General features: G+C 36.9%; 1 protein-coding gene across 1 annotated transcript in view; it reads right to left on the bottom strand.

Annotated features, from left to right (window-relative positions):
• The window catches only part of WDR44 (WD repeat domain 44), a 93,512-nt gene that overhangs the window by 25,536 nt on the left and 52,648 nt on the right, over window positions 1–15,328 (bottom strand). The window contains exons 8-12 of the mRNA XM_061408323.1: window positions 14,297–14,380; window positions 9,385–9,491; window positions 8,261–8,412; window positions 5,745–5,883; window positions 4,135–4,199 (exon numbers count right to left, since the gene is read on the bottom strand). Of these exons, the coding sequence (XP_061264307.1) occupies window positions 4,135–4,199; window positions 5,745–5,883; window positions 8,261–8,412; window positions 9,385–9,491; window positions 14,297–14,380 (547 nt within the window). The remainder of the gene's footprint in view (window positions 1–4,134; window positions 4,200–5,744; window positions 5,884–8,260; window positions 8,413–9,384; window positions 9,492–14,296; window positions 14,381–15,328) is intronic.

Below are 15,328 nucleotides of genomic sequence, written 5' to 3'. Positions count from 1 at the left end.
CTTTCCCTAGGAAGGCCTCCATATGCACACATAATAAACTGTCTCTCCTCTTAATCTGTCTTTTGTCAGATTATTTCATAGATCCCAGCCACAGGACATAAGATAGTAGAGGAAACTTTTTCCTCCCCTACAATCTATTCTCAAAAATTCTAAGCAGAAATTAAATGCTATAACACCCATATTGGTATTCCACTAATCAAGCACACCAAACATAAATAGATTTATCCAAGAAAAACATTAATTTTTAGGCAAACATCATACTTACAACTTCTAGTGTCAAGAAGAAATGTTACATGACTGGAGCATAATGGAGCAAACTAAACACACCCCTCTTCCTTTCTTCCTTATGTTTACTGAGCTACTTTCGGAAATCAATAGAAACAGAGTATAAGAGCCAGAATTCTAGGCATGGCATGACCAATGAGTAGGTGAATGATGTTGGGTATGTCACTCTGTGTGCCCAACGGTACAATAAGTGCTTTTATGGACTCTATTTTGCATGGATGCTAAGAAGACAAGAGTCTATAAGAGATGTAAGTCTATATCTCAAAAGAGAGAAAATATAAGATATCACTATCATGAGGAAAAAGAAAAAAGAACACATATATAAGGGAAATAAACTCCACCATGCTTACTGTGCCTCACTGCAGCAAGTAATCGGCTCAAAGATAATACTAGATATCAAACTCCAAAGGCACAGAGGCTTCATTTAACTGTCTCCATACAGAATGACAGACATGAAAGGAACCCCAAAGAATCTTTGCCTGAAAATAACAGATATAAATGATACTCAACTACTCCAGAAAAAAGAGTTGAGTACTTCAGGGCATCAGTACTTTTTGGGTCAAAGAACTACTGTGTTCATTTCCCATCCCCCGCCCCCTACAACCCAGCTGCACCGCACAGCATATGGGATCTTAGTTACCCAACCAGGGACTGAACCCTCTGCTCCCTACAGTGGAAGTGTGGCATCCCAACCACTGGACTGCCAGGAAAGTCCCTATGCTCCTCATTTAATAGGTCTTCTACTCAAACAATGTTGGGAGTTACTTAGGGGTTTGGGAGGGGGTAGGAATGGAAGTAGTTAATAATCTGTAAGTAGCATTGTTAAAATAAGATAATATAAGATGGTACAAATAGTCCCTGTTTTTAATAGTAATCAAGACCTGGAAACTTTACTGTGAATTAAATTAATAAAAGCAAATCCTTTTCCCCTAAAGCGAAGTAGTTAAAATTTTAACCACTACATTAGTTAGTGAAGGCTTTATGGAGGAAATGGGCCTTGAAGAACAGGCAAGTCTAAAGTAGAAAAAAAGGGAGATTACAGGCATCCAGATAAGGGAATAGGAATGAATGAAAGGTATAGACGTGGTAATTTAACACTGATTTAGGCCTGCTACAGTCAGGCATGGGGTTAGGTTCAAGGATACTAAGATCTGTGATACACAGATTTTTGCCTTCAACCGGTTCTGAGCCTAGCCAGAGGGACAAACTGCCAAGGAAGACACAGTAAGTAATATCAATGTCAAAGTACATATGACATACTATCAGAACACAAGTGAGGAACAATTTTGCTTGCATGACTCAGGGAAAATGATAAGAGAAGATAAGATATTTAGGCTGAATCTTGAAGGATAAGTAGGGCTTTCCTCTGTAAGGAAAGGGGATAGGAAGGGAATTCCTGGCAAAGCAAACCACATGAATGAAGACATGAAAGTGAGTGTTTAGGGGACAGACCTACACCTAGCCTAGCAAGTAGGATGCAGAGGTACTAGGGAAATTATTACTGAGTTACAAAGGTAAGAAGAGGTAATAGCAGGAAGGATGGTGACAAGGAGCCACTAGACAATTTAAAATCACAAAATGATAGTCAGGTCCGGAATTCCCTGATGGTCCAGTGGTTAGGATTCCTTGCTTCCAAAGCAGGGGCCACAAGTTCCATTCGCAAGCCTTGTGGTGTGGCAAAAAAAAAAAAAAAAAAAAATCTAGTGGCAGTAGAGACCAGAGACAGAAAACCCAATTAGGAGGCTACAGCAAGCATCTAAATAAGTATCAAGGGTCAAGATGATGTGAGTGATGAGGTGACAGATTCCATGGGCATAGGAAGAGGTAGATTGGATAGAATTTTTAACTAATTTGACCTGTGAGTAAGAAAGAAAAAGTAAGAGAGTAAGAGAGTGTTTCTAACTGAGTTAAAAAGGTAACTTATGGATGTTGATGCCATTAAAGATGGCTCAAAAGAGCAGAAGCAGGGTTGTGGGTAAATAATAATAAAAAACATTTTCATGAATGATCATTAATATCTAACCAGCTGCTCAAGTCAGACACATGGGAATCATCCTATGCTACTCATTTTTTTGCCCCAGGTAATGAGTTATCAATTCGTTCTTTTATATTTCTCAAATTCAGCTCCTCTTTATGGTTTCTAGACTCATTGCTATCATAATCTACCATAATTGAAGTACTCATTTATTTATGAAGTTGAAAGCCTCTTAAATGGTCTCCCTGTCTCTAGCCTGGAACCTCCATCCAATCCGTCTTTTACACTGCTACCAGAATGCTCTTTCCAAAACAAAAATCTAAACATTTTAACTCAGCTTCTGATCTAAACTCCTCAAAGCCCATCCTTCCCCAGTACCTTGAGGATAAAGTTCATGCCTTGGTTTAACATAAAAAGCCACTTAAAATCCCAATCCTGTCTACCTTTCCTACAACTCCCACACATGCAGCCTTTGGTCCAGCCAGGCAGTACCTTTAACATGCCATGCTGTTTCAGCCTCCATGCTTTTGCACTTGCTATCTGCTCTGATACTCCCCTTCCTTCCTTGTCTTACTCCTCATTCAAAAGCCTCCAGGGAGCTTTTCCTGATACCTTGATTCATAACGCTAACTTGTATATTTGTGTAGTATCTTCGATAGAGTATTACCATCGAATACTATTAACTGCAGGTATATCTATTTCACTAGTCAGCAAGATCCCCGAGGCCACAAAATAAGTCTCCTTTGATTTTGCTGAATCTAGCAGTGTGTAGAACATGTAACAGATATTCAAAATTGATGTGCTTAAAGAACATGTAGGTGGATAGAGCCTTTATATATTGTTATGTGAAAAGGGCAGCACGCACAATAAGATTTCATTGTTGTTTAAAAAACATAAAGCTCTTGAAAGAAATCAAGAATTTTAGAGCCAAAGCCAGTTCAGGATTGGAAGCAGTGAGTGAATATCTTAACTGAGAATGGACAAAGGACAAAACTCAGGAGAAACAGCAATACTTAAGGGGGTGGAACAGGAAGAGACAGCAGGGGTATAGGAGGAGAACAAGGAAGAAGAGAACCATGGAAAGCTGAGGGGAGAATGTTTAGAGTAGGGAAAAATTAGTGTCAAATACCATAGAGCTAATGAAATCCCAGGAAAATACTACTGAGCAGGTGAACATTTTAGGTTCTCTGTATTTACATAACCTTTGCTTCACTCAACACATAAGCATCACAGGGGACAGCTTAGAATATTTTGCATTCTGCTTTTTAGGTTTAAAACTGGTTATATTTAACTTTCCAGCTCTGAGACCAAATGAAAATCATTAAGATATTTTAAACTACCTGACACTGGGATAAAGCATTTACTAAACCAAGAAGATGGAAAAATTAAGATATTTCAGTATCTTTCTTTCTTTTCTTAGTTATTTCTTATTCAGGTATCCGTTACTTTTATCATTTTAAAAATATCTAGGGACTTCCCTGGTGGGCCAGTGTCTAAGACACTGTGCTTCCACTGAAGGGGGAACAGGTTCAATCCCTGGTCAGGGAACTAAGATCTCACATGCTGTGTGGTGTGGGCAAAAAATAGGAGAAAATTTTTAAATAAAGTATCTCACATGGATTTGAGGAGAGGGAATTTCTTTTGTTTAGATTTACATTAGTATGGTAGCTTGAGTAATATTAGATACTGTCTGACAACCCTTAACCATCACAATTTTTCATTTACTAATTCTAACAGAAAGAATTCTCATTTCTAATGCATCTCAATTTTAACTACTTTCATGAATCTGTTATATCTGATAAACAATAAGGTACTTTATGGTTAAAAAAAAATCATAGCATGTAACAATAGTAACCATAAAATAATGAACATACCCCTGTATCTGTATCAGATTTTGATGAATTTAGACTTTCCTGAGAAGGTGATGGGGACACACGTCCTAAAACGACATAGTAATTGTAAAAAGGCATGTATGTATATACAACTGTATATACACACACACAGAAAACATCAATCACAAATAATAACACAATAACACCTAATTAAAAGTCATAGAATGCATCATTTTAGAAAAATGTATTTTTCTAAACAAGCAAAGCATTAACTCTTAGGCACCAAAATATTTGTTTTTATTATTTTTATATAGAATCTTTATAAATCGGCTTAACCACATGTCCAATTTAATAAAATATTGTTATATCCTCATTATTCATTGTGAAGACATTCTTGTCAATCAGAACAATCAGCAAGATGAACAATAAAGGGGTAAAAAGTGTCTGGGCTGGGTTAAATCTCAATTGTTGTTGTTGTTGTTGCTAAGTCGCTTCAGTCGTGTCTGACTCTGTGCGACCCCATAGACGGCAGCCCATCAGGCTGGGCTGGTGAATCCCCTGGGATTCTCCAGGCAAGAACACTGGAGTGGGTTGCCATTTCCTTCTCCAATGCATGAAAGGGAAAAGTGAAAGTGAAGTCACTCAGTCGTGTCTGACTCTTTGCGACCGCATGGACTGCGGCCTACCAGGCTCCTCTGTCCATGGGATTTTCCAGGCAAGAAATCTCAATGGCCACTGAAAATAGTCTTTCTGCTCTAGGCAGGGAAATAAAAGAAATCTATAATAAACAGCTTTACTTTTTGTCAACTCATTATGATCTCAAATTATGTTGTTATATTGCAAACAACCTCATGGGGCTACTAAAGTATATGGGCCCCGCTGGCCAGTTTAGTGGCTCTCCCTAGATTTCTATGTTCCTCAAACTACTACTGGCACTATATTCTATACTCCTGCCCATGGTCACCTCTATTCTTCTTTCTCCCATATCTTAACTTCATGTATTCAGTCTTGGATGATTGGATAGCAAGAGGTTTGTGGTGAAAGTGTACTGCAGTTAAATAACGACAATAATTACAAGAAAAGAATCCTATACACTTACAGCACCTAAAACATCAATTATAAACACTTTGCTGATAACATAATACAGAAATATTTTACACAGCTATAATCGTGTGTATACACATCATATTCTGGGGTTTCTCTTTTCCATTTAACCTAGTTTCATATACTCTTTGATGTATTGACAAATCACATTTACTTTCCATGGCTTATGTTTCCTTAATCATTCTTTACTTATTAGATGTATGTATTATTCTCATTCTTTTTCTAGATTAATCACACATTTCCTTTTAACCTAGGATAGACCTGAAAGTTACCAGGGGAATCCAAACAACCTTGTCCTCGATAGTTCATAAATTTAACTCTGCAGTATACCTGATAAGAGATAAAGTAAAAAACTTTGTGGTAGTTTTTCCCACTGGGTTTAGATGCTTTTTGCTGTTGACTTCTGTCTTATTTTTAGGTTTGTGGCTTATATGGAAAATAGTGGTTGCTGCAAATGATTGCCAGATAAGAGGGCATTATTATACCTAAAATGTAAAAATGCCAGATGTGTCAGGATTTTTTAAACCCTGCCAATAAAGGAAAAATACCTTCTGTATTGTATTTCATTCGCATATTGTTGAAATAGTCAAAAGCATTTTTTAAAGCCCATATTCTCACTACATTGTCTTGTCCAGCAGAGGCAAGTAATCTGCCACAGTGAGAAAATTTCATGGTCCACACAGCTCCCTGTGAAAACAAAGGAAGGTTCAAAGTTCAAAAGTTGAGACATTATTTTTCAGCCAAAAAAACCCCTTATAAGTTGTATGCCAAATGATACATAAAGTCCCTGAATATGAACAATTTCCATTCCAAAAGTGCCTTCATAAATCCAATTTGTTCTTAAGTCCAACAAAGTTAGCTTAGGTATACCCAACTAACACAATCGGCTATATAGTACTGTACTGTAATACATTTATGATACTTTTCAAATAATATACAAACACAAAAAATTAAGACATTTTTAATCTTACAGTACAGTACCTTGAACAGTACAGTAGTACCACCTATATCACCACTGCTTTTATACTTGCTTCCAGACATCCTGGGCTTGAAATAAGGATACTGTACTACTGTACTCTATACAGTACTGTAAAGTACACAAAAGCACAACCACCTGAAGAGGATGCACACATGTGACCATGTATGCCAGACACGCGAACTAGCTTACATGATTGGACATGCGAACGCAGGTTTGCATCTTTGAAAGTTAGCAGGTTGAAGGTTTGTATGTAGGGGACTTATTGTATACTAAAATAATGCTCACATTACTAGCACCATTTAAAGCTAACAGTCCAGTGGTGCTATAATACCACAAAAGGGGCCTTTAGAAGACAGGGGGAAAGACAGCTGAGCTACAGTTTTCTATAATGTAAACTAACATCTTCAAGACCCATATATTGTCCACATATTAATGGAAATGGGAAATCTGAGGTGGCCAGAAATCTTCACTGCAAAAGTACAAAGCCTAGTCTGGGGTCTTAGTCTCCTAGCTGAACATGACAGCAAGTGGAATAGAAGGGGGCACAGCCGTGAGAATAGCAATAACAACTCCTGACAAGGGCTGAGGGAAGAATAAGGTGCACCTTAGCAGTAACCCTCACAGCACTGGGCATTTGGAAGTGTTGGAATGGTGTGGTCTCATTCTGTTTTTCTCCCCAGAAAAAAGTTTTGTAGCATATTGCTAAAATTCTCAGACAGACAGTACTGAAAAGAGTGGGGAGGTATGTGGGGGAAAGCAATAAAGAATGTGAATCCTTAAAATGGAAAGGCCAAATCCCAAATAATCTTATAACCACTATTAAATTGATAACATACATCTATGCAGATCAAAAAGATCATCCAAGTTAGAGGTAACAGTTTATTTAATGGAATATTCATTTCCACAAAATTCCCACAAAAATGTTAAGAAATTTGTCATTTGGAGCTTATTGCCATGAGATTTTAACTTAAAACTAGAAATACTGAAAAAGACTCAATACAGTACAAGGAAATTCATCAGATTCCTTAAGGAACTTACTATAAACAACTCAAGCTTTTTTTAAATTTTATTTTATTTTTAAACTTTACAATATTGTATTAGTTTTGCCAAACATCAAAATGAATCCGCCACAGGTATACCCGTGCTCCCCATCCTGAACCCTCCTCCCTCCTCCTTCCCCATACCCTCCCTCTGGGTCGTCCCAGTACACCAGCCCCAAGCATCCAGTATCGTGCATCGAACCTGGACTGGCGACTCGTTTCATAAACTTTTATTTTATTGAAGTGTAGCTGATTTACAATGCTGTGTTAATTTCTGCCATATAGCAAGCACAGTGTTTCAGTTGTAAACATAATACGTATTCTTTTTCATATTCTTTTCCATTATAGTTTATCACAGGATATTGAATATAGTTCCCCATGCTCTACAACTCAAACGTTTTATGTGTAGATTGTAAGTACCAAAGTAAATTCAAATCTGGTTGCTGCCTGATATGTATAAGCCAACTTTTAGATTTAAAAATGTAAATAAATAAGTAGATTCCCTGGTCAAAGACCCACAGCATCACTTACCCAGTTCTGAGTTTATTACACTCTTCCCTGTGTTTCTAGCATTTTCAGGGGGTAACTATGATGTACTTTGTGAACTTGACATCTACTTTGGTACATTTTAAGACAACGTGTACCTCTCTCTCTCTCTCTTTGCTCTTTCACTTCACAAAATATACCGAGCTTCTGAAATATTTGTATAAATTATTTAAAATATACGAGGGAACATTTTAAACATTGTTCAAAGTGACAGATCACCCTTAATTGCTTTTAAGTTTGGTACCTTTCTTTGGTAAAAGAAAGTTTACACAGCTTTCTTAATGATACAGGCCTAGAGTTTACTTATAAGTCACTTCTTGAACAACAATTCAAAGATGGACTCTGCATTACTTATTCATTAAATCATATTAATATCAATTCACTCTTCAGGCTCAGGCTAGCAAAATTATATATATAAGAAGACATCAGCTTTATAGAAGTCAAATTATTTCTCTCAACGAAAACAGAATCAATCCTTAAAAATAAAAAGGTTGCTTACCATATGTTCACCACTAAGATCTTGTACCACTTTGATCTGATCAAAATCGTAAGGTCCTTTGAAGCCATGTGCTGCTTTGAATTTAACTGGTCTTGTGTATGGCATTCCTTCATCATCACTTGATGAAGGATCATCTTGATCAGTATGAAAAACTGAATAGAAAAGCAATAGAAAGCATCACTAGCTAATGTAGATATTGCTACAATCATATTTTCATATCTACTGCTTACCAAGAAGATTCATTAATTGGAAAAGCAAAATCTGTCTACTACTAAATAGCATATTGGTTTAGCAGCATGGAGTCTGGTAGTACCAGACTGCCTGGGTCCAAATTCAGCTCTGTCATTATCTATGTGACTATGGGCAAGGTATTTGACCTTTCTGTGCCTCAGTTTTCCTATCTATAAAATGGGATAATAATGGTATCCCTGCTGTATTCAGTCGTGGGGGTTTCCCTGGTGGCTCAGTGGTAAAGAAGCCGCCTGCAATGCAGGAGACATGGGTTCAATCCCTGGGTTGGGAAGATCCCCTAGAGAAGGAAATGGCAACACATTGCAGTATTCTTGCCTGGGAAAACCCACGGACAGAGGAGCCTGGTGGGCTACAGTCCACAGAGTCACAAAGAATCAGATATGACTTAGTGACTAAACAACAGCAATAAGGATACTTACTTCATAGACTTTTTAAGAGGAGTAAATGAGCTAATACAGATGAAAGTGCTGAGAGCAGTGTTTGGCACAGAATAAATACTATGTAACAAATCAATACAGTTATAACAAGGCCACAGGAAGTTAAGGTGCAGAAATTCAGAAAATCTACCTAATTTTGAGAATATTTATAAACACTGATCTTACAAAACTAATTTACAACTGATTATTGAACAAACACCTCTTCCAAGTTGCTGCAGTCACAAAATATGTACAAATTCATGTTTAAGATAAATAAATTTTTCTTTCCACTCATAAAATTGATAGTGAGAGTAATATGATTTATTGAAATGCTAAGATAAAAGCTATAAAGATTTATACTTTCAATAAAATACAATGTTTATTATAAACTATAGGCTAAACTTAAATGACTACAAATCAATTAAATATTCAGTTGAAGGGTTCTATTTCTCTTACCTTCGTCTCTAACACTTTTAACTTTATTTACAGCACGTTCACCATATTCCTCAGCAAGGTGCTTCGCTCTCTTTACTGATTTTCCTAGGAACTTCTTTAGTTGAGTCCTTACCAAAAATGTAAAAAAAAAAAAAAAAACCCAACCCAGATTACTTCTTATTAACTCCAAAGTTCAACAATTCACAGATAATCTCATGAGCTGTGACTGGTAAAGAGTATCATTTTGAAATAATACCTTTTTTATATAAATAGTAGGTGTTTAACACCCCAAATCCCTTGTTCTATGCAATAAATATACTTAAATCAATATGGCTACAAAGGAAATATAGGCAGTCCCCCCAGTGACAGTATCATATCCTCTACAGCATTATCATGTCACTAGAGGAAAACATAGGTAGAACACTCTTTGGCATAAATTGTAGCACTATCTTTTTGGAGCTAACTCCTGGAGTAATGAAAATAAAAACAACAAAAAAATGGGATCTAATTAAACTTAAAAGCTTCTGCACAGCAAAGGAAATCATAAACAAAAGACAACCCACAGAATGGGAGAAAATATTTGCAAATGAAGTGACCAGCAAGGGACTAATCTCCAAAATATAAAAAACAGCTCCTGCCAGCTGAATATCAAAAAAAAAACCAAAAACAAAACAATCCAATTAAAAATGAGCAGAAGATCTAAATACACATTTCTCCAAAGAAGACATATAGATGGCAAAAAAGCAGAAGGAAAGATGCTCTACATCCTTAATTATTATAGAAATACAAATCAAAATACAACGAGGCATCACCTCACATCAGCCAGAATGGTCATCATCAGAAAGTCTACAAACAATAAATGCTGGAGAGGGTAGGGCAAAAAGGGAACCCTCCCACATGTTGGTGGGAATTTAAATTGGTAAAACCACTATGGAGAACAGTATGGAGATTCTTTAAAAAAATAAAAAAGAACTACCATATGGTCCAGCAATCCCACTCCTCTGGGCATATATCTGGAGAAAAGCACACTTTGAAAAGATATATGCACCTCCAATGTACATTACTCACAATAGCCAAGACATGGAAGCAACCTAAATGTCCATCAACAAAGGAATGAATAAAGACGATGAGGTATATATATACAATGGAATATTAATCAGCCATAAAAAAGAATGAAATAATGAGATTTGTAGCAACATGGATGGACCTAGAGGTTATCATACACAAGTGAAGTAAGTCAAACACAAATATCATATGTTATCACTTACATGTGGAATCTAAAAAAACCATACAAATGAACTTATTTACAAAACAGAAACATACTCACAGACTTCGAAAACAAACTTACAGTTACCAAAGGGGAAAGGGGGAAAGGTGGAGGGGAGGAGATAAATTAGGAGTTTGGGATTGACATATACATACTACTATATATAAAATAGATAATCAACAAGAATCTACTGTGTAGCACAGGAAACCCTATTCAATATTCTCTAATAACTTATATGGGAAAGGAATCTGAAAAAGAATGGATATATGCACATGCATAACTGAATCACTTTGTTGTAAGTTAAGCTAACATGATATTGTAAGTCAACTATACTCCAATATAAAATAAAAATTAAATAAAGTTATTATAAAATAGTGGTTATATTCCCCATGCTGTACAATATATCCTTGTAGCTTATTTTATACATAGCAGTGTGTATCTCTTAATCCCCTACCCCTATCTTGCCTCTCCCTTCTTCCTTCTCCCCACTGGTAACCACTAGTTTATATCTGTGATACAGAGATTAAATACATGTAGAGATTAAAAACAGATAAACCATTTTTAAAATCACAATAAGGTCTCTGCTATTTATAACTGAAATTATATTTTTCTGGTTAACTATAGGTTTACTACTATTATAAGCAATAAAGCAGATATTTTAGCCATTTTGTATGATACCATCTCTAAAATACATAAATTTGTGCCTTCTTCAATGGCACTTAGTGCTCAATAAATTTCTTTAATAAACAGGGTCAGTTACCATCTTTACTATTCTTTAATACACCAAGGGTTCTCAAATGATTCCAAGTGGGCCATAATAATGGTTTCCCTCTCAGCCTTCAAGGCAATAGGGTAGGGCCCAGAGAAAGCAGAACCCTGGGTCAGTCTCTTCTGGCCATCAGCTGCCTCATCAGCTTACCCCAGGATTCAGTGCAAATAATACCATGTTCTGAACATCATGATGTGAGAAGAAGTTGAAAGCACTGCCGTGTGGAATGGTTGAGCAATATATGAGTCCTTTTTATCATTTTCCTCATTCTTCTCTTGCAATCAGAGTATTCTCTGACATTCTTATGTGCTAACTTATATTTGTCATGGTCTGATGCTTCTATTTTGCTCTGAGATTAAATATCAGATGACCAGACTTTTTAAAATTATGTAAGAAGTAAGTATAAAGGTTTTCAATAAACCTGAGGAGCTTTTCTTTTTAAAAAATAATGAGCTTTACTGCATGGAGCATTCTCTTTCCTAGAGGTCTATATGTCTCCTGAATAATTCTAATTATACGGTCCTTAATAGTTGCCACTGTTAGACAGCCAAAGTCCACATGGCTGAGGTGTTATCATATACCTCCACTGTGGGCATACCTTTTCTAAAAAAATCTCAAAGCTTTCTTTGCTATACTTTCCACATGAGGAAAAGATCAGACTTGAGTGGAGAACTCACTTTGGCCTTAGACTAAATTATTGCCAATTAAAGGACTTCCAGATATACAAGCTAGATTAAGAAAAGGCAAAGGAACCAGAGATCAAATTGCCAATATCCACTGGATCATAGAAAAAGCAAGGGGAAAACACCTATTTCTGATTCACTGATGACACTAAAGCCTTTGACTGTGTATTACAACAAATTGTGGGAAATTCTTAAAGAGACTGGAATACCAAACCACCTTACCTGTCTCCTGAGAAACCTACATGCAGATCAAATGCAACAGTTAGAATTAGACATGGAACAATAGACAATGCAAAACTGGGAAACGAGTAGGTCAAGGCTGTATATTATCACCCTGTTTATTTAACTTGCATGCAGAATACATCATGAAAAATGCCTGCCAGGCTGGATGAATCACAAGCGGGAATCAAAATTGCGAGGACAAATATCAATAATCTCAGATATGCAGATGATACCACCCTAATGGCAGAAAGTGAAGAAGAACTAAAGAGCCTCTTGATGAAGGTGAAAGAGGAGAGTGAAAAAGCTGGCTTTAAACTCAACATTCAAAAAATGAAAATCACGGCATCCAGTCCTATCACTTCATGACAAATAGATGGGGAAACAATGGAAACAATGACAGACTTTATTTTCTTGGGCTCCAAAAATCACTGCAGACAGTGACTGCAGCCATGAAATTATAAGACGCTTGCTCCTTGGAAGAAAAGCTGTGACAAACCTAGACAGCGTATTCAAAAGCAGAGACATCACTTTGCCGACAAAGGTCCGTATAGTCACAGCTATGGTTTTTCCAGTAGTCATGTATGGATGTGAGACTTGGACCATAAAGTAAGCTGAGTGCCAAAGAACTGATGCTTTCCAACCATGGTGCTGGAGAAGACTCTTGAGAGTCCCTTGGACAGCAAGGAGATCAAATCAGTCAAAAGGAAATCAGTCCTGAATACGTATTGGAAGGACTGATGCTGAAGCTGAAGCTCCAGTACTTTAGCCACCACGCATTTGAAAAGACCCTGATACTGGGAATGACTGAGGGCACGAGAAGGGCGTGACAGAAGATGAGATGGTTGGATGGCATCATTGTCTCAATGGACATGAATTTGAGCAAACTCTGGGAGATAGTGAAGCACAGGTAAGCCTGACATGTTGCAGTCCATGGGGTCGCAAAGAGTCAGACACAACTGAGTGACTGAACAACAAGGGACTTGTGTATAATCAAGGAAATCCTACATGTCTACCACTGTGCTAGATTTTCATACAGGAAAACAGAATGGTATGATCAAAATCCTTTTGCAATATATTGTTCAGTCATTCAGTCATGTCTGACTCTTTGTGACCCCACGGACTGCAGCATGCCAGGCTTCCCTGTCCTTCACCATCTCCTGGAGCTTGCTTAATCTCATGTCCACTGAATAGGTGATGCCATCCAACCATCTCATCCTCTGTTGTCCCCTTCTCTTGCCTTCAATCTTTCCCAGCATCAGGGTCTTTCCAAATGAGTCAGTTCTTCGCATCAGGTGGCCAAAGTACTGCAGCTTCAGCATTAGTCCTTTCAATGAATATTTAGGATTGACTTCCTTTACGATTGACTGGTTTGATCTCCTTGCAGTCTAAAGGACTCTCAAGAATCTTCTTCAACACCAACGTTCAAAAGCATCAATTCTTATGGTCTAGTTGTTTAACATGTATTTATTTTATTTTTTAAATCAGAAAACAATTTAAGATAATATAAATAGCAAATGTATGGTATATAGACTATAGCTGTCATTGAAATTGAGAACAGGAAAATCTATTATGAACTGGAGTGGTCAGGAAGAGTGTCATGTAGTTGAGTTTAGAAAGACAAATAGGATTTGGAGAGATGATGTGAAATGGAAAAGCAACTTCAAGAACAATTCATGTTCTTCTACCAACACTTCTGGTACCTATCTATCATCAGAAAAATAATACAAGCATGAAGCAAAATGTATTGATAATTTACTGTATGTCAGATGCTATAAAAATGACCAAGACAGCCTCAAGGAACTCATAATCCATTGCCTGAGGGCAGGGAGTGGTGGTGGTAGATGGACAAACAAACTGGCCAGAGCATAGATTTAAAACAATATGAAAGTTATCATACATAAAACACATACACACACACACACACACACACACACACACACATATAGTAATAGATAACAGAAGCCTGAAATGAAGAAATTGGATGTAACTCACGTTTTCTGTTTTAACCGTCCACCATCAGTATCTGTTTGTTGAGACTGTAACTTCTCTTCATCGTCTGACTGTGCTGCATCATTACTACAAGAAGAAGTCATTTTAAAAGAAGCCATTTCTCAAAACTTCTCAAAAATCTCTATGTATACTTACTATACAATTAACTAATCAGTGTTAAGAAAAAAAATGTTTACACGCTTTATGTAAGTTTAATTTAAATGACCCTGAGAATTAAAAGACTTGAAAGATGGTACAATGCATAAAACATAAACAAATGCAATTCAGGAATTTATGAAAAAACTAACACAAAAACGGCATTGTGCTGGGTAAAACATGCTGTGCAGAAATGACAAATTAACTTGTAAATATCTCCCTCCTTACTTATCAGGCACATCATGTGAAAGCTTTGGTTTCAAAGAAATTATTTCTTGGGTCTACATATTTCTCACAGTAAAGTCAATCATTTCACTCTAAAGACTGTCTGACCCTAAAAAGACAATACAATTATGTATAAATTTCTGATCCTTAAAGCTAGGTTTCAGAAGATCAGGTATTTATCCCACATGGCTTTTTAGCCTTTTATGTTTTAATATTGTCTCTAGAATAATATAAATCATTTTAAAAGAAGACAAACCAAATAGTATGATATTTAAGATATACCATGGAATCCGGTCCCATCACTTCATGGCAAATAGATGGGGAAACAGTGGAAACAGTGTCAGACTTTATTTTTGGGGGTTCCAAAATCACTGAAGATGGTGACTGCAGCCATGATACTAAAAGACACTTACTCCTTGGAAGGAAAGTTATGACCAACCTAGATAGCATATTCAAAAGCAGAGACATTACTTTGCCCCATAGCCTTGACTAGACGGACCTTTGTTGGCAAAGTAATGTCTCTGCTTTTGAATCTGCTATCTGCTGCTGCTAAGTCACTTCAGTTGTGTCCGACTCTGTGCATCCCCACAGACGGCAGCTCACCAGGCACCCCCATCCCTCGGTCCTGAGCGTTCGATGTTGAAGCTGAAACTC

The sequence above is a fragment of the Bos javanicus genome, chromosome X (genome assembly GCF_032452875.1).
Source record: "Bos javanicus breed banteng chromosome X, ARS-OSU_banteng_1.0, whole genome shotgun sequence".
Classification (NCBI taxonomy): Eukaryota; Metazoa; Chordata; class Mammalia; order Artiodactyla; family Bovidae; genus Bos; species Bos javanicus.
The sequence above is the reverse complement of the archived record's forward strand: the minus strand, read 5'-3'. Positions and strand labels throughout refer to the sequence as shown.